The sequence below is a fragment of the Rhipicephalus microplus genome, chromosome 5 (assembly GCF_043290135.1).
Source record: "Rhipicephalus microplus isolate Deutch F79 chromosome 5, USDA_Rmic, whole genome shotgun sequence".
In the NCBI taxonomy this organism is placed as follows: Eukaryota; Metazoa; Arthropoda; class Arachnida; order Ixodida; family Ixodidae; genus Rhipicephalus; species Rhipicephalus microplus.
The window spans coordinates 23628047-23647725 of record NC_134704.1 but is presented as its reverse complement, the minus strand read 5'-3'; the positions used below and the strand labels follow the sequence as shown (position 1 = coordinate 23647725).

General features: G+C 47.6%; 1 protein-coding gene across 1 annotated transcript in view; it reads right to left on the bottom strand.

Moving 5' to 3' along the window:
• Positions 1–1028: 1028 nt before the first annotated feature.
• The window catches only part of LOC119174880 (diacylglycerol kinase theta), a 72181-nt gene continuing 53530 nt past the window's right edge, over positions 1029–19679 (bottom strand). Inside the window, exons 19-20 of the mRNA XM_037425995.2 lie at positions 19445–19543; positions 1029–4304 (exon numbers count right to left, since the gene is read on the bottom strand). Of these exons, the coding sequence (XP_037281892.1) occupies positions 4170–4304; positions 19445–19543 (234 nt within the window). The 3' untranslated portion in view covers positions 1029–4169. The remainder of the gene's footprint in view (positions 4305–19444; positions 19544–19679) is intronic.

Here is a 19679-nt window from a genome sequence, read left to right as displayed (position 1 = left end):
CTACTCTCGCGGCGCCGACATCTCGCGGCTTCTTCTCGCCGACAAATCGAGAGAGGTGGTGCGGGTGAGATGATGCCCACTAAAGTTACTGTATATGCTACCTAAAGGTAGCATATATGACACACTACAGCGCTCATGACACACTACACACTTATGCCCACGTGAGGAATGGGCTCGAGCGTTGCGAGTGGTGGAGAGGGTGAAGCTAGAGAGAGCTGGCACGCGGCGAGCGCGCGGCAGGCGAGGGAGAGAGGCGTCACCGCGCACTGTTAGGAGGGCGCGAGCTACTTGGCAACGCTCCAACGCCTGCGGCGAGGGGAGTGGTGCGGACGGAGGGACAGCGTTACACAGGCTAGTCAAAGAGTTGCTTCGCATCTAAAAGCTAAAAGGCAGCGACACATGGGTTCGTTAACCTAGGCAAGTCAAGTTTCTTTGACGCCGCACCTCCCCGAAATGCAGTGTGCGGTACCTCCTGGGTCCCGCACCAGACGCAACCATGGCTAGCCGACCAATAATGGCGCTTTCCTATAACGATTGATTGATTGATATGTGGGGTTTAACGTCCCAAAACCATCATATGATTATGAGAGACGCCGTAGTGGAGGGCTCCGGAAATTTCGACCACCTGGTGTTCTTTAACGTGCACCCAAATCTGAGCACACGGGCCTACAACATTTCCGCCTCCATCGGTATTGCCTGTAACGAGACAAAGGTGAATTTCTCTAAATATTTTACGACTAGGCTTGAAGTTCTCAAGCGACGATTTCCCCTAGTATGTTTCTTCCACCAAACGTTGACGGTTGGGCTAGTTGGTTTTCGTGAATGCTGTGAAACATTGTGCTGGCGAACAAAGATACGGACAGGATAGGAAGAGAGTTGCGACTCAAATGTTGCTTTATGACCGATATAGCGTTACTTGTTTGCGCCCTGACAAGCGCAGGTCTCTTCGAAACGTTGTGTGTTAGCTGTGGCTGCCCTTTTACGACCACTGCTATTCATCGCAAGCAAAGAACATAGACCACATTGCATTCCCTTGACATAAATCGTTTATTATTGTCATGACTATCAACATGTGTACAGCTCGTGGACAGTTTTTTTTTCACTTTTATGCTATGTTAGCAGCCGACATGCTGCGAGTCCTATCTGTGTGCCACGAAAAGAAAGTGTTTCACTTCATATTAAACCTTTTTTTTAATTAGCAATCCTACAAAGCAGTGCACGCTTCGTCGTATCTGTATGTCTATGCCTAAAGATGCACGTGTTCACTACGCATCTTGCTAGAAAACTCAAGCGAGTTTTGCTTCTGGTGGGGCGCTTTGTTCTACAACAGTGCCCAAGCAAGAAAGGGGCGTGCGCTGGCTAATTACGTTGGGTACAACAGAGGCACTCGGCCCGGTCTGTTTGAGTGGGAACTGGACTGGGGATCAAAGATCTTTGGGCAATACGTGGGGCGCCTGACGGCTGGAAAACACGGCGATGGAATATGAAGTTCCCGAACGCTGCCGAATGGTAGATGCTATATTCTATCTGAAAAGCAGCACTGCCTTGATTATGACGGGTAAATACATGAGAAGGTGTGCGTTGAAAGTGTGTTGCATGGCTGCTAAAAATCAAGCGAGCTTCTCAGTGTCACGTGCAAGGGCATTTCCATAACTCAAAGAAGCACTTCCATTTCTTTGTTTACACTAGCTTACATAGGCGACCACCTACGTTGCACCGATGAAATTGTAGGAATAAGTTCGGTACGCCAGCTGCATTCAGGGTGGGAAATTTCATAATATTTTTTGTGTGTTTGAGGCAGATCTTTTCGATACTGGCACACGTCTACCTTAATAGCGCACAACCATGTTGCTTTTACGCGTATAAAATATTGATTTATACATGTATTGTTCAGTGTGTGTTGCAACGTACGTACATCTCCTGTTTTCAACGCCACAAATGCGGTACCACACTCTTTGCAACTGGCTGTACATGATCTCAGCCTTGAGTGTCTACATTCACAAGCTACAGATATCTAGCAGTTAATTCTTAAGAATCAATATCTCCACGAGACATGATTTCTGCTGAATGAGATGTAAGTATTTCTGCATCGAGGTTTTAAGCACGGAGAGAAACAAGTGTGCGCCGTCCTTGAAAATAGTCTAGTACATGTCGTCTAATCAAAATATGCTGGCGGCTCTGTAATAGGGTGCATACGAGGCTGCCCTAAGCACCTTTTGTTTTACCTCCTTTCGGTAACTCTCCGCAAACAAATGCTTTTCTGTATTGCATATCAAAAACGTTTGTGCGACATGTTCCTTCCAAAGCCGTACCCGGTTATAACGTAACTCTGGGGGAGTGTTTTCTACGCCAGCGGTGCGTTGTCGCGTACTATTCCACTGCTGAAAGCACGAGGCTATAGTCGTACAAACGCCTGACAATGCACCGGAATCGGAGCGTCAACTGCTCACCTATACTGTCTTGCAGATGCGGTGCTAGCTTCAAATGAGAGACGTGTCTGTTTATGCGTTTTCCACAACAATTAACACCAGCTCTCGAGTTATACACGGATTATATACACAGTTCTGCTAAAAGTGGGTGTTTCCCTATATTTGCCTAGGTTGAAAATAGCCTGCGTAAAGGGGGTGTTAAGAACACGTGCTCTATAGAAAACTTCGCAACTACACCTCAAGGAATGAAGCTACGGTCACTTAGTTATTGTGAACTGAAGGATAAAACCTCGTCATAGTAGCTACCGTATTTACATATAGAGATGGATATATGTATATAGCCTACAAAAGCAAGTGCTGTAACTTTTTTGTGAGCCCGCTCGAACTCTCGAGCCCACGGAATGCCACTGAAGGACCAACAAACCACATCGAAGCGAAAGTAGAACAGCGTATAGGTATATATCTCTTTTTTTTCTCCATTTGTACGCATCCAAAGGCTGGAATGACTCGGATATGGTTTGAGTTTATATGAACAACAGTGCAGAAAGAAACAGCTTCGTTCGCTGAAAACTGGGACAGGAAGCGCCACAAGACACGTTTGCCTGTACAGTGGCATCCGCATATGGCGCCCGAGTCTACAATGCAACCCAGTACTTCAGCCAGGCAAGGCGTGGAGGAACGGCACAGTACGAATCACGCTAAAGAGAAGGAGAAGAACAGAAGGCGACAGCAGAAGGCCAAAGACATCTGCTGTCACCGGGGGCCACGGATACACACTGCACTACGAGAACACACGAAAGGAAACATTAGATGATACGAGCACAGTCGCGAAGACGCAGGCCATCCACTTCTGAGACACGAAGAACCAAATGAGAGAATGCATTCGCCGAACTCTAGGGCGGAGCACGCGACGCAAGAACTGGGATGGGCTGCGGGCCAGAAAATACAGGAAGCATGAGAACTTCAACAGAACCGGCGGCGTTTTAAGCCTATCCCAGACCGCTGACGCTGGTCACACAGGAACAGTTGGATTCTGGTAAAAGCTTCCTTGTTTTTTTTTTGTTTATCTTGTCGGGCTACCATTGGAACTAGCCTATACATATAGCTTCGTGCCTCACTTTTTTCAAGCGTATACGGTCGCCAAAGCGCAAAATACCTCTCGATTATTTCGACTCATTTACTGCGCCCTCGTGTGTTCTGCCATTTGCTAACTGAGAGTGAGCACGTGATCTTAAAGCACTTGCATAGTGTGACAAGCTGAGCGAAAGTGATGACGAAACCACGTTTACGTGCCGCAAGCGATTCCAAGGAGAAGTGTTCGCGCGCTTAGTCTTGAGGTGCGTCCGGCTGAGAGCGAGTGGGGTCCTCCCAGAACAAGTCACTAACCCTGACCAGAGGGTCATCTACGTCACTAACAACAAATCGCTTCCACGTGTAGCGCCCTGGTGTAGCGCCAGTTGTTCAGTTCCACATGGCACATTGCTATATAGACAGCCGTCGGCGATGAACTTTTGCCTCACATAAGCGGCAGTTGATCTGCAGAGCAGTACAGGGCGTCTGACTGTCCCGCTGCATGCAAACTAAGTAAGGATAAAATCAGGGAAGCCAGCACCCCGAAGGCTGGCTTTCGATCACGTAGGGGGCGGTGTATCCCCCCCCTCCGCGGACCGTCACTGCCGCAACGTCAGCACACACGCACTGCAAGTGTCCTGGCTGAAAGAGTCCGACGGAGTACCCTCTTCAGAAGGGCCCCATGGTGTGGCTCGTACTGGTCGTCGGAGGCGGTTGCTGCGAGCTTTCCAGGCTTGCCAGAACCATGGTGGGCTCAGTGTTTCGGCGCCTGATCTTGCTCTTGCTCTTCTTGAGCATCGTGGCCTGCGGGGCATGAAGGGAATCGGGAGAAGCAGAGGAGCAGGAAAAGACCGGACAGGAAAATGAAGAGTAAGATAAAGGAAAGAAGGAGGAGGATGAGAGAGAAGTCGTTAAAGAGAGGGCGCCAGCCTCCTAGGCGCTAAAGAGCAGCGAGAAGAAGAGTGTGCAGAAAAGGAGAAACGGGGAAGGTTCGGGCAGGGGGGATCCGACTGGCGCAGTACGGGAGTCGCTCAACGGCGGTGTGGTAGCTGCATTCACGCGTTCAGATGGCAGACAGCGATTCGATAGCACGCGGACAATGTAAGGATGCTACCGCGTGACTGGCTGGAGCCACGTAGCTGCATGTTTTCTTTCTTTGTCTTCTCCTGGTAGTGGTGGTGACGGGACTGAAGCCCCTCCATGCGTTTTCTGTGTTCAGTGGAGAAGGGGCTTTACTGTAGGAGGTAACCTTGCGTACAGCGGTGGTTTATGAATGTTCTCCACGTGTGCTACTGTTTTTTAGCGTTGGTCTGTTGAGTGAACGTGCGAAGTGTGTCGTGCAAGAATGGCAGTAGTGGTCTGCTTGCCCTTCCTTCTACAAACCTCTGGATAAGTCTCTCTTTTTCACTTGTTTTTTCGGTTGAAAACATGTAGCTGAAATCAATGATGAAATCAAAAATAGTGTCAACGTAATAGTAAGCGATGCATGTGAACCTGGAATGATGTTCGCGCAAAAAAAAAATTGACCCAGTAAAACGTGAAACTGGCATGTCTGTCACTAAATGCACCACCAGCGATGAGAAAAGTTATAATAGAGTTGTAATGCGTATGTGTATTTTTGTCATCCCCTTATAGATGTTTGTCTGCAAGAGAAATACCCGTGGGGCAGTTGCTCCATATTTTCATTTATTCCAGATTTCGTGCCTAGGGTGAAACGATTCTAATTCTAAGGGTTAGTCTGAAGTTTGCGGAGACTAATTTGTAACGATGCGCTTCGTTTCTTTGTCGTTCACTAGGATCACGTCGAAATCGTCAAATGAAAACAAGAAAATGAGCATTGAAAAGGAAATGAATCGTTACAAAATACGGCCAGGGGTCTCGATTTCTGGGAAGTACCAACAGAATGCCCTGTCAACCTTGAAATAGCTTTCTAGTGGGTGCTGTTTTGATGAAAACCGTGCCTGTGCATTTTGTTTCGTTGCCTGACGATGGATACTCATCAAAACAGACAAACACAGCAGCCGTACAAGGATAACGCTTAGGACAGAGATAGTGGGGACCGGGAGGTGTAAGATGCAGGGCCAACGTAAGACTGGTGGTGTAAATAGAAAGAACGAAGTGGCAACATAGGAAGATAGCAAGTCATACACGTCGTCCGTGAGTGCATGGAAGAACTAGTGCAAAATGTGCAGTCGACTACAGTCACTTGCGTGGGCAGGACTGATGGCGGCCAGCTTGCTTAGCAGGGCATGCGAGCGTGCCTGGTACAAATGAGCTTAGGTGTGCACGTCTTGAAGGTGCGCTTGCACTCATGTCGGAAGGGGCTTTGGAAGGGCGTATGTACCACAAGGTCTAGTGAATTACGTATCTCGTGGAACGCTTGTTCTTTCGGGTCACTGCACGTCGAAGAGCGACGTTGTAATACTACATCGGGCCTCGGTGGTCTAGAAAGTGCATGCTGGAACGTTCCTTTTAGCGGATGCCTGTTGAAACGCGTTCAGATTTGATGCGACGCAGGGAGACCACTACGTCCTGCTGTCTTTCCAAACTCGCAAGATTCCCGTCATACGCTTGATCAAAAGCTGGAAGTGTTAGGAGGCTCAGTAACGTATGCTGCCGGGCTAGTTGGTGTGTAACTGTGCAGAACATCGTTGGCGCAAACTTAAAAGACGTCGAAAGAAAGGACTCGGAAGAGCGCGACATCTTTTAAGTTTGCCCCAACGATGTTCTGCACAATTAGGAAGCTAAAACAGCTTCAGTTTCGCAACTGTATCCGCCGTCCGTGCTGTCACGCATGTCTTCGCAATTGTTGAGCCATTGACCATTTGTCATTTGCGAAAAATCGAGTGATCAAAACCTACCTCGCCACTTCACTACCAGCCCACACAGATGCCCGTTTTATATTCGCTATGTGGAACCACCACAACGCAGCACTGACACTATTGAGCCGCACGGTCTCTAGGCACTTCAAATTATCAGTTCGTAACAAGGCCTTGTTGAGTACGTTGCGTGTGCTTCGCATGACCACTGTGAGAAAAATTCGTTGTAGTCGAAGCTGTTTATGAATCATCCCCCGGTGTTATCCCCACTGTACAAAGTGGCAACACTTGTGTAACGTTATCCGAAAGCACGTGTATCAATTTAATAAATTATTTGCCTGAGTGGTCATAGATTCTTCTGACACTGCACCAATCGCAGGTTTTGAACACGGTTCCTGCATTATTTCACTGCGATATTTTGCGATCGCACCGACAAATACTAACTCTAACGTAAAAGCTTCGACAATGTTTGTGACTAAGCTCTTATGTGCGTCAGCGCTACTATAGTCGTCGACGTGCCGTTTGCTTTTAGGGGCGAAGCTCCTTATAGCGAGACCTGGTCGGTTGTCGATCGTCGATCCATCCGGCGTACCCCACATAGTATTTCCTTATTGTACAATAGAAGGCTCTGTCCCATAGAGATGCATGCAACCTGCAGTTGGGTGACGATATACAAGATGGCGCTGTACACACTCTGTGTCGTCATCTCCATTTCTCGTCTAGTTTCCGAGAGGGCACTGGCCCATATGCAAGCGTGCAATATGGCGGTTGGGTGAAGGTACGCTAGATGGCGTTGGCGGTGCAGCTGCTCTCCGATTGGCTGCTGCGCGGGATTACGCCGTGCGGCGACCTGTCATTTCACGGATCGTCACCGTACGAGTAAATTGTACTCTGTACGAATGCGCTTGCCAGATTGCGCTGCTTGGAGTAACAGGGACGACAAGGAGCGCCGGTTGCGGAAAGCCGCTGCGGCTCGTGCTCGTCGACTAAACCCCACCACGGACAGGAGAACGTTCATAGGCGTTGTCTTTGCAAACTTTAAAGTCACGCCCGTGCAAGATTCCCTATCACAGTCAACTAGTCATTGAATTTTGAATAAAATTTCACACACATTATCGCTTTGATTACTGCCGGGCGAAACCACTGAATATTTCACGCTGTAACCATGAATGCTTCACGAGCTTCGCCACGAACTCTTCATCATTCACCCAGTACATATGCTGGGAATTTTTATACGTCTTTTCTGTCTGAGCGAAGCGGGAGTTGAACTTTGTGTAAGATTAGGATAAAGAAGTACCTATCACTTCTATGTTGATTCGACAGATGATGGTGTTTATTGGCACAAGAACCATGTGTGCTTTAACTGATAAATAAATCTACGAATCCGCAGTGTCACGTAGATATACGGCAAGCCCCTGTTCACCCGATAGAAAGAAAAAAAAAGCCATTGTTTCGTGTGGCAGGAGTGCACATAAGTGGCCCAGAGAATCAAATGGGGTGATTCTAATGGTTGGAACACTACGACTAAGAAAACTACTTAGGCGGACAGCTTGCCCCATACTTTCGACAACAATAAGGCCAGCATTCACGTTGTGTCAATCTACGAACCGTTGTTCTTATTACACAGATGTTATGAACTTCTGCAAATCCGATTAGTTTGATAAGTTCCCTTTCTTCTGCAGCTTTAGTATGCCGTCGTGTTTGCTATGAGTACATTCTACACGAAGGAGTGAGTGGCTTCGATTTTTTTAACGCACATGTAGGTATAAGTGGCTTCAACTTCGCCTCCCTACTCAGTTGTCTATAGCCAGATACAATTGAAGAAGTCGACAGAGGCCCCGCCTGAATGACCAAAGTTGGGCCGTCGAAAGTCTCTGCGACTAAAGCCGCTCGGCCACGGCCAGACTGGAGCAGAGTGCGCGCATGTCGCTCCTCTAGCCCGGCCGTGACTCGGCATATAGCTCTCCGAGGAGGGGCCACCGACCACCCAACGTCAGTTTGAAATCCACGCCCGTTGAGCCAGGCTCGTGCGCATCCACCTTTCGAGGAGGAAGTGCCGCAGACGTGTAAAGTTCTAACCGACTATTGGCCGCGAGGGCCTCCACTAGAGAGGCCAGCGCTGCGATCGTTTTGACGTCACGGATAGGATGCGCGAGCTCGCCTTGCTGCGTTAGTAGTTGTGGAATACGGCAGTTTTGCTCTCGCGACACCACTTGCATCGTCCATCGTGGTTGCACCGGTTCTTAGTCGCGATTTTACGATGCAAACGAGACACTAGAGTGCCACCGGGTGCACCGATTCGTAGTCTGCTTGCCCGTATTATCAGGTCTTACCGTTTTTTTTTTTTTTTTTTGAGCACTGAGCTTCAAAACAAAGGGAAGCGCGCACGGCGTCCACAGCAAAAGCGCAGGAAATGCGGTGTTCTAGCAGACAACACAACCCGGCATCTTATGAGTGACGTCATCACGTAGGTGGCGCCACGGTATGTCCTCGAGGCCGTTGGCGCCGTCGACATAGTGAGGCGCTTGTAGCGACGCGTAGGCTCCGTCCAGCCCGAAGCTCCCCGATGCGCTGTGCTCGGAGGTACAGCCTTGCAGCTGCTGCGGCAGTTGTCAGGTGATTATAGAGGGTGATGGCACGCTTTGGGCTGGGCGGAGCCTGCTACGAGCGCCTCAGTGTGTCGGCGGCGCCCACCCCTGTGTACAAACACGGGGCAGGTCTATGCAGTTTACTAACAAACGCGACGCGTGCCTTCGCGCGATACCGAAGCTTCGCGGCTCGAAGGCACTTTCGCGGACGAGCACAGACACGCAGGCAGGCACGCTAACCCCCGTATTCTAGAACGACCCTTCACTCAACGCTCCACCTTCACTTGAGAGAGCCGATGGGAGCGCCATCTTTAGGCAGGGCAAGTCACTGCATATCAGTGATAATTTGCTGCTATTCTTGAGTAGCGAAGCGTCATTTTCAGCCGAGCAGCGGCGCAGTGCTCAACTCTGTCAAGTGAAGGGTGAAAGTCGAGTCGAGGAGCGTTTGTGAATACGGGGGATAAGAAACGACGACACGTATAACGTATACATCTGCAGAGCTTTAAACTTTTTTTTTTGTTCTCTCTTTATTCGAGAAGATAGCAACCAAAATCCCTCTTTACGCACACTACAAGTAGAACCTTCGTATGAACACTCGAGCATGAAAAAGAAAAAAATATATAACAAAAATTCGGAAGAAAAAACACATACTATACAATTCGCACCGAAACATAGTCTTATGTACGCCGGGATTTTTTTTTTTTTTTTTCCATTAGTAGTGCGTCATCCAGGATGGACCGGCGCTACAGAGGCCTCGCTTTGAAAACATAGCTACTTGCCTGTCATTGATCGCGTTTTTTTTTTTTAACTGCAGTTAATGTATGTAGTAATGCCTACGGCGTGAAGAGCTGTACTTCGTACCTTTTCGTTTTAAAATCTTCCCTTCCGCGTCTGAGGTTCGCGCTAGAAGAACCTGGCATCAAAAAAAAAATGCAACCACCGTCGTCGTTGAAGAGAGCTATTAAACCACAAAGACTGACTGCCTCTGCGCGTGACGTCACTGGTTTCTTCCTTACTCTCTCTCCACAGCGCGGTACAATCGTGTCATCTGCATTATCCGTCGGAACAACAATTATTAAGTATAATATATTCACATTGTGCATTGCACATGACTGCCTATGACGTGACGCCTGGCGAGACTATTGGAAAGAGACTCTACAAAGCATATAAACCTAGAGTCAAAAAGGAATGATGTAGGTGGCTCGGCGAGCGACATATTTTTTTTTCTCTCTCTCTCTCAATTCTTTTCATTTCTTTCCCGCGTCGCCGTCACAGTTTCTTAATCGTCTTTGTCAGGTGCACAAGATCCAAACTCGATATAGATAAGAAAACACCCTAGCTATACAAATAGGTAGTGTTTTTTTTTTTTATGTATAGACTGCTATTTACAGGCCCTTCGTTAGGGTGATATACACACGCACGCAATTGTAGCTCGCACACACACACAACAGACACACGCGCGCATGCATGCAGATAGAGAGATTAGAGAGGGGAAGGTAAATTAAAGAACAAAATGGCCGCCACACTCGATCGGGCACACTGCCGCTACGCGTGAAAGGCATGCACACGTGATGTTCTCGGCTGGAGAGTACTAACGCGGAAAAGAAAAGCGTTATCGTGAAAGAGCAGTTTCCAGCGGAGCAGTTGTATCCGAAACATCTGCAGAACTATATGTAAGTGCATCGCCGTTTGAGCTCCATAAGTGGGTCGGTCTTGACTGTCGTCTCAAGTAAGGAGATTTAGTTCCTGCCTAGTCTCGTGATGTCTCCTTCTTTCTTTCTTGCAAGATGGCTTAGCGCATGTACGTAGTACGGTAAATCCGTACCGTGAATCAAGATTATGTAACAGCACGGCACGCAGCATTTGCGAATATTGTCACGTGGTTGTGTGAGGGGCAATTCTAGTCTTGAGACAGAAAGAAGCTAAGCGCCATGCAACGCGACTTTTGAAAAAATATTCTGGTCAAAAAGTACAGAAGTAGAAGAGGCACTTAAACATTCCTTAAAGAAAAAAAAAAAAACTCTTGTAGCCGAGTGCAATACCAGAAGCTAATTCGACGGGGATCCGACACGGAAAAACACGCCGAAGCAACGTGTTCATGCTGGTGTGCATAAAGTCCATTAAAACGAATCCTGAAGTTCCACGTGCCCGACTAAAAGTGATGTGTTCAGAATACCACATTAAATTCAAAAACACCGCTTATTTATTTTAATCAAGCGCCCTCTGTGGGGATAATGCATTATTTTGCCATCATTACTCAATCTTTTTTTTTTTCTTAGGCACCACTTTTACGAAAGGCCGAAAAAAACGTCTACGTGTCACGAATTTTCCTGTTCTCGTCCGGCAAAATGTACGCTGTCCTAATTTATCTTTGAGAAACAAGAAAAAAATGCCTTAATTTGCATCGCAGTTTCCAAATAGTTTGTTACTTCAATCTTGTCATTTTCGATTCCGTGGCACTTTAGTACTCGCGGAACCTCGTAAAAAAACGAAGAACTCGTATACCAATTGGTGTGTAGTATGAATTAGTATGTAGGCATTCCCCTTTTAGTCGGAATTAATAACTACTTTCTTCTAACTCCACCGATGCATTGCCGATCCCCCAAGGTACGTATGTGCCACCAGTAAATAAAAACCAAACGCCCGACTAAACCAACACGGTTAACATGACTTTCGTGACTTCAAAAAAGTGTGAGTTGAGAAAAACCACGAACCTATTGAACGCTTTGCGTTTCAGATCTACGAATAACCAACAGGCACAAGCAGAGCTTGAAAAAAAAAAATACTCTAGCTCACTACGTTTTAGTTACCAAGTCCCACAATTGAAAAACTGCCGCAGAAACCAATAACGAGTGCTTCTTTTGCAGTAGTATTATCTCAGTGCTTTCTCAATGCGATTGATTGGAAACGAGGGGTATCTCTCTATAAGTTAAGCCGACGTCACAGTCTTGCTCATTAGCAATTAATAGTTCGGGGAAATTTTGATTTTGCTGAGAGTTCACATATCCACGGATGATGGCCTATACCTCTAGGCACATGTTTAGCAGTTATCGTATGGGCTGTCGAGTTAGACTGAGTTAACCGTAAAAGGGTGAGAATTTAACGGAGGCAGGTCAATGCGAACAGCGAGACTTTTTATGACGGTGACTGAAAAAAAAAATAACTTATTCAGGGTTTCAAACAGAGTTAGTGCGCATAGGTACACAAGGAATTCCGATGCGGAAGCACTAAATATAGAATTCATTAGTTCTGAACAATTTCCTGGATCTCGTTCACGATTTTCTTCATTCTCGATCATTCGGCATAAATATTACAAAAGGCAAGCGTAGTCGCCTTACAATAGTGTGCGAGCGTTTTGAAGCGTTTAAAGCAACGTATGGCGCGGCATTTATTATATTAACATCTCTGAAAACTGCACGGTTACCGTCGCAAATAAGCTACTTCTTATGACTATAGCTGTCCTATTGGATAACGCTCATTGGTATCAACATTAAAAAGGAAACAATGACACTAACAGAACTGTTTACTGCAGAAACGCTAAACTAAACTTCTGTTACAAAAAAAAAAGTGCCAACAATCCGCAGAAAAAAAAGTATAGAAGTAAAGCGTAGTTAACGAGGGTGCGTTATTACGCACGGCTCATTCAAAACTACTCGAAAGACTTTTTTCAGACAAGAAAGCCCCCCTTTTTGTTTTATTTGCAAGTCAAGATGACCGTTAATATTTTCGCCACACTCGTTAATACACGAACAAATGTTAGCACTCGCATGTGTTTGCATAATCTATTATTAACGTATTCCTATGACAAAAAAAAGAATAAAGGTTGAATAAGAACGTGTCTTCACAAGTCTATACAGTCTATGCAGACCACGCCGTTTTTTTTAATTCATTCACTCGCTCTACAGACACACTTCCTAAGCCGCACTAAATTAACGGCGCGTATGCGTTGATGACACGAGAAAAATAATACCTGTAAGAAAGACCGCACTTCGCAAACAGCTACACCTCCTGGGGTACGCGCAATTTCAAAAGAAAAATAGAGCCACGTCATACGCTCTAAATCAATCGAGAGGAACGCGCAATGTACAAGCTCAGAGCTCGAAATCCGCTGTGGATGAGCGCACGAGAGAATGTTACACTGACGCAGCACCTGAAAAAAAAAACAAAAAAAACTCAAGGCTCGTGTGTGAGTGTGTCGAGTGGCTACCGTGTAAAACATCTGTTCGCAGAGAGTCATCCCCTCGTGTAATTCCTTCATTTCTTTTTATATGGATACGATGCATTTCATACAGCTCTCCTTTTTACCCCCCTCTATTCTTATTCTATGGACTCTGCATACAGGGCGCTCCTGTACGTAATCTCGTTGGAATAAACGTGCACTTCATTGGATTTGTTCACGTGGCAACTGAGAGCATAATGGGACATCTCAGTTGTCCTTTCTTTCTTTAATTCACAATGCTGGCCCCGAGAGTATCTTTCTTTCGCCATGCTGTGAAGGAGTCGATGTATGTTCTTAGAGTCAATGCACTCGGCTGTAAGCTGAGGGTATTGCTTCTCTGCGCTACATGTGGCTAATTATAACAGTAATCTATAGTGTTGGTTTCGGTTTGAAAGGAAGCTTAGCGTTCATTGAAACTTTTCGTTTATAACGACGCAACAGCTTACATAAAATTCAGTCCTATCAAAAACTAGTATCTAGCGCAGTAGCTGGAAACGCCCCGAATGCAAAGGTACGTCTACCTCCTATACTAGGTACGCAACTAATACTAGCGTCGCTAGGAATTCAACTACAGTGCCAGTCGTTCGAAACGAATTTAAAAAAAAAAGGTGTAGTACGATGAAACTAGCAGTTTCTCGAGCCGGGAAACCAGGACACTTAAACACGTGCCCCGGGGTGCGGAAGCTTAGTACGAGCGTCGCGCCGTGGCCTTCGAGATCAGCTCCGGCAGCGCGAACAATGCTCTAGCGGAACTCATCTCCGAGGCCACGATCGTGCCAACCAGTACTTCACAGAGCCTGGCAGTTCGACCGCTCGCGACGACAATCAACGGGATTCGTCACCGACAATATGTAACGAGTGGGGGGTACTCAAGTGTTGTACAACCTTGTAGTTTTCATAAACTATTGTATCGCAAAACTCATCGGAAGGGCTACTATGCTCTTGTCACGAACAGCGCATTCACGACGCTACGCCACGCAGAATCCATAAACTCCAGTCGCCTACCCGCTAACTATAAGACAGCTTTGCGACATGCTGGAAAAATGATAATAAAAATGAATCGTGTTCGTCTTTTCTTTTTCTGCGCTTCTATTACGACTTCCTTGTACTTCATTTTGCCTTATTCGGCAATTAGTCGACTCTCTTCAAACGCGCGGGAGCAACCAGCGAGATAAAGAATCTCGAAAAAATAACACCTATTTGGCGATCTGGTAAAAAAAAAAAAGAAAACAGTGAACAGAGAATGCAGTGCAGATTAATCCTGGACTGTTAGGGTTGGTCAAGGGTTTGGACGCTGGGAAACCCGCGCTTAGGATCGGTACGTCGCGCTTTCTCCAGCCAAATTAAGATGAGGAGCCAGAAGAGAAAAAAGAAAAGATGTCCAGAAAAAAAAAGCGAGTGAAAAAGCTGGCTTGACCATTGCACCGCAAGTTTTAGGTTCTCGCGACTTCTTTATACAAGCGAGACTGATGCAACGGCAAGGATCGTTCACACACCAAGCGCCACTCACTTGTATCTTAGCACCTGAGGAAACGTGTGTCTTTAGAGGTGTTCATTTGGAACATGCCTCCTAGAAGCGTCGCGGCCATCTAAAGTGAGCAGTTTCAAGAGCTACACTGTACTCTTCCCGACATTCCACGTTTAGCACTTGCACGACTGCCATCAGCCAGCCGGAACGAATGAAAAAGACTCTCAAGTTATGGCGCTGTATTCCGGCAATTCTTTCAACCCATCTGGACCGTTTTCTTTCAAAATTATCGGAGTGTGCCCGAAGATCAACTGAGACAGCAAGAACCTCGTCTAAATGTGTCGAAAATTTCGTGAACGTTACACTTACTGCGCGTCAGAGTGGGCAATACTGGTTCTACAATCAGCGCGGCTAAGTAACAGAAATGGAACCAAACGAGGGTCAAAGTCGCATGCCCAACTTGTTCGTTGCGGTGACCTTTTAGAGGGATGGCGGGGTGCAGCCTACAAACGACCGAGGCCGGTCGCGCCGTAATAGGAACAAGCCTAAAATGTGTCGACGCCACAGAGACGTGCTACGCCGGCTGCGCAGCGTTCACCCGCACTCGCATACACACACACAGGCACACGCGCTACGCAGTCACACACATATTGCGCCGCGCCGCCCTAAAGAACAACAAAGCGCGCACACCTTCCCCTCTCCACGCTGGAAGGGAGGGGATGGCGCAGCCTTAGACAAGTGGGTCGTCAGTGCAAAACCGTGGGGGTTTGTTTCAGTGGCCGAGAGAAAGAAGGCGCTCGTGCGGCCTGTACAAGAAACCGAGACGGGTTCCAGCAAGCCCTGCGTTTGTCCTCGTCCCGAGAGTGAGGCTGCGTGGCGGGGGGTTTGCTCGACAAGACTGAAATCGTCGTCGTACAAATAAGACCGAGACGTGTTCGGATTTCAAGGAAAGAGAGAGAGAGTGACATGTGTGAGCGGCGGCGTCTCTTCGTCTCACGTGGCGAGCTCTCAGCGACGGAAATGCGCACGGCCGTCCCCGCGCGCAGGAGGGGGTCAAAGCGAAGCAGCATCGACAGGAGCTCGACATGGGCCGTTATTTTTTTTTTTTTTTTCAATCGGCGGCGGCGATACGGCGTCAGCGGGTTCCCGTCCCTTCACAACCTCGGCCGCCCCCTCTCCCTCCTCCCCATGCAGAGAGGAAGAGAGAGAAAATTTGTGCGAGAGTCCGGCGGCCATCAGCCGTCGTCGCGCGGAGAGCGTTGTTCGAGCAGGTATGCGGCGCCGCAACAGCAGGCGTGCAAGAACGCCAGCACCACGCCGTGAGCGACCGGGTTCGCGTCGCGCCGGCGCCTCCGGCCGCTGGCTTCTCCGCCACCACGGCGCGATCGCCCCCACTGACTCTGATGCTGCGCCGGCGGCTGCAGCGCGGCGCTCGTCGCCGCTCCGGCGTCGGTGGTGGCTACCGCCGCTGATGACGCCGTCGTCGTCGTCTTGTGCCGGGGCCGCTGCCCGCCTCGTCAGTCTTCGGAGGACTTCTCGCCGCTCGACGAGGCCAGCATGGGCTCCGTGTTGCGTCGCTTCATCTTGCTTTTCCTGAGCATGGTGGCCTGGACGGCGTTTACGCCGCAATTCACGCGTGTGTTGCGTTCGACATTTAAAGTATCATGTGTGTTTTTTTTTGTTGAGTTTTTTTGCGTCGTGGCGAGCGCGTTCGAGCCGATTCATCGTCGTTGTATTTTTTGTGTGATGTGAAAGCGCACGATAACGTGTATTTGTTTGGTTCGCAGGTTCGAATCCGACGCAGCGTAGACGGTGTAACGAAGAGACGAGGAAGATAGAATTGGGGTGGGGGCGAGAAACGGTGGGGTTGGAACGGAACGGTGAGCCGACGTAGCGTGAAACAAGGAGGTGAGGAAGAGAAGCGGGTGGGGAGAAGAAAAGGGGGAGGGAAAGAAAAGTGAGTGAAAGGGTTCCGAGTAACGGTCCTTTGGCGGCAAGCAAAAAAAGTGTGCGAGTGCTTCAGCTATACATACATTCGTGGCACAGAATCAAGCAGAACAAAAAGCAAGATTTTTAAAAAGTACCAAAAATTGTAATCTCGCTTCGATTCTACCCGGCATATACTGCAGAGAGATCTGTGAATTTCGGGATGCTGATGTTATCTACGCCTGCCTTGCAAATACAGACTGACTTTGTCACTCTCGGGTGCTGTTCAAGAAGCGTGTTCTGTACGAAACTCAAGAGTGAAATCACGAAATCTAACCGTCATGGCTTTGTTCTGTGCTATCCTTGAAACTAAGGAACTATAACACTCAAAATATTGCGGGCACAGCAAGGAGACTGACGATTTTCGCGTCCAAATGGCTGTCTGCGTATCTACAGTGCAAAACCGTCTACACGAAAATCTAAATTGAGGCGAGCACACAGATGCGAAATTTCGTGAGCGGCAAGCCCTGGGATGTTTGGCAGTAGCCCGGACGCATTATAATTTACAGACAGTTAGCCGCTAGCAGTTAAGGCTAGTGCATAAGCAATGCGAAGTATGGCTTTGGCATATTCCAAACACTTAGCAGGCTATTTAGCGACAACTGCCGCAGACATTTTGGGTTAACGCAACTTCAGCTCGGTCGCCATTTTCTTTACGTGTTATGCTGAGCTGCCGCAATGAGCAAGTCGACCAATTACGGGAACCGCAGTTGCTAAATTGAATTGCTTGAACCTCAATTCGCGCGCATTGTTAATGTGTCGTTATGCGCACTGGCTGCCATGTTTAGCAAGACTGGAGAAAGAAAAACGTTCGCACTGGTTCTGGTACCTTGGAGTGGTGTGTGTGTGTGTGTAGCTAATAGTAAAAAATTAAAGAGAAACATACTGAATGAGAAGAAAACTGAGGGACAAATTGACTTCGGGAACATTCACGACACATGCTCACTGTGTTTCTCAGGGAAGCATACAGAGGATGTGCAAGGCAGGCAAGGACTGAATCAACCATTCGAATAACGCATCGAACGAAACCAACAAAAAAATGTTAATCAGCGACAGCTGTGTCAAAACTCTGAATCCTCATCTTTCCTTTCTAATCTGCAGCAACTTCTTTTTGATTTAGCACAAACACAAAAACGAGCACTTGCAAGTAAAGCACCGACTCTACCATTGGTTGGTGTTGCTTAACTTTATAGTTACCATACCAGAGAAGTCATTGGCTGTAGCAAAGCAGTTCTACGTGCAATGTTTTAACAGCGTGCCAAACCACTTTGGAATCACTGTCAGCCGCAGTGTATGACTAAGTCGGCATGCTGTTCATACGTACACCAACCCTATAGTGAGAAAGTGTGGTAGAAAAAAAAATGCTCGGCAATACTGATCACCGAGAGAGTGTTCCACGGCTTTCAGTACAGTTATAAGTAAAGACGAATGTCTTGGATTATTTTTTTAAAGATTATTTATAGCGTCCACATTTAGCGGGCGTGTTTTACAATTGAATTTGCGCATGCTCCTTGGTGGTACAGTGGTTATAGTGCTCGGCTGGCGACTCGAAAGTCGTGGGTTCGATTCCCGCATCGGCGGTAGCATTCCTACGGAGGCGAAATGTGCACTGTAATGTCAGTGCATGCGTAAAGAACAACAGATGGTCGAAATATCCGAAGCCTTCCGCTTCGGCATGCATTATAATCATATCGTCTTTTTTTTTTTTTTTTGCACGTACAACAGCCCCAGGTGTATTTAAGTATGCGATGCCACGTAAGCATGCGCAGTTGGGACAAAATCGCCACTTCGGCAAATATTGAGTCCTAATTTGGCAGAGCTTCCAATAGTATATTGTTTGTTTTCAATCGACAAGTTTGTTTCATTACTGATAGAATGTTATCAACGAAGGTCTTGTGTTCCCGTGTTTTGGTATGTTCTAATGTAATAATTTTTTTTTCTGGGGTTTTAGGCGCCAAGAGCACGACGCAATTATGAGGCACTCCGCAGAGAAGGGCTGCTGCGGGAATTTCGGCCATCTGGTGCTCCTCAAAGTGCACCGAGAAGTACACGGGCCTTTAGCGCTTCTCCTTCACCGAATCAATGTGAACTCCGGGACCGGGATCGAATCCGGGACCGGGATTGAATCCGCGACTTCCGGGTCAGCAGCCGACAGCCGTAGCCACTGTGCCACAGCGGCGGAATGTTCTTAAGCGATTGCTTTGTAGAACGCGAGTATAATAGCACGCAGTTAGACAGGGATTCAGTAAGCTACACGGCAATAGCGCTAGCTCTCAACAAAAGTTTCTTTCCCGCCACTGATAAATACTAATGTACAAAACTGGGTGAGGCGATTACGCTCGTCACATAGGCATGACTGCAAACTATCTGAAATCGGCACGAAGAAACGCAAGTTTTTTTTTTCCAGATGAACTAACAGAAGGCGCGTTAACACGCCGTGTGCCTAACCGCTCAACCACTCCGAGTGTGATAATCTGACGGAGTTAATTTTCGTTACTCTTGACAATCACGTGAACTTTGTCAAACTATAAGGCTGACAACTACATGTGCCGCAGTGCACATCTAAAGGATCGTATTTGTGTTTTCTGACATTGCCATGGTGCTCTCTAAAACGATCGTTAGGGAATTTAGCGGACTGGCTTAATGTCCAACTTTGGATAGGATCCGATACACTGCACGATCAAGGCATCTTACGAACTCCGTTCCCGTGTGTGCGCTATTCAACTCACCTTAGGTACCAACAAGCCCAAGCTATATACCGTTCTGGGCTTTGCGAAAGCTTCGAAGAACATTGAGCGCTCTAGCACGTCTCCATGGAACACTCTCGGTCTGAATGTGCGTAGCGCTTGATGCACGAGGCTTACCTTCAAGGCCGATCGGAGCACGACGACTTCACCGGGCCCCTGAATCCAAGGCTCACCGTCTACTTGAACAGGCATTTCCGTGTTTAGCCGTATCCGCAACTGAAAAGTCGAGACGGCAGAGGACCAGAGCTATGAGCTAAAGCGTCCCGCGTTCAATGATCGAGTGCGCCGGCAGTGGAAATGCACTGCCCGAGCAGCGGGCGTAAGCAGAAAAAAAAGGGGGGGAAAAAAGTAA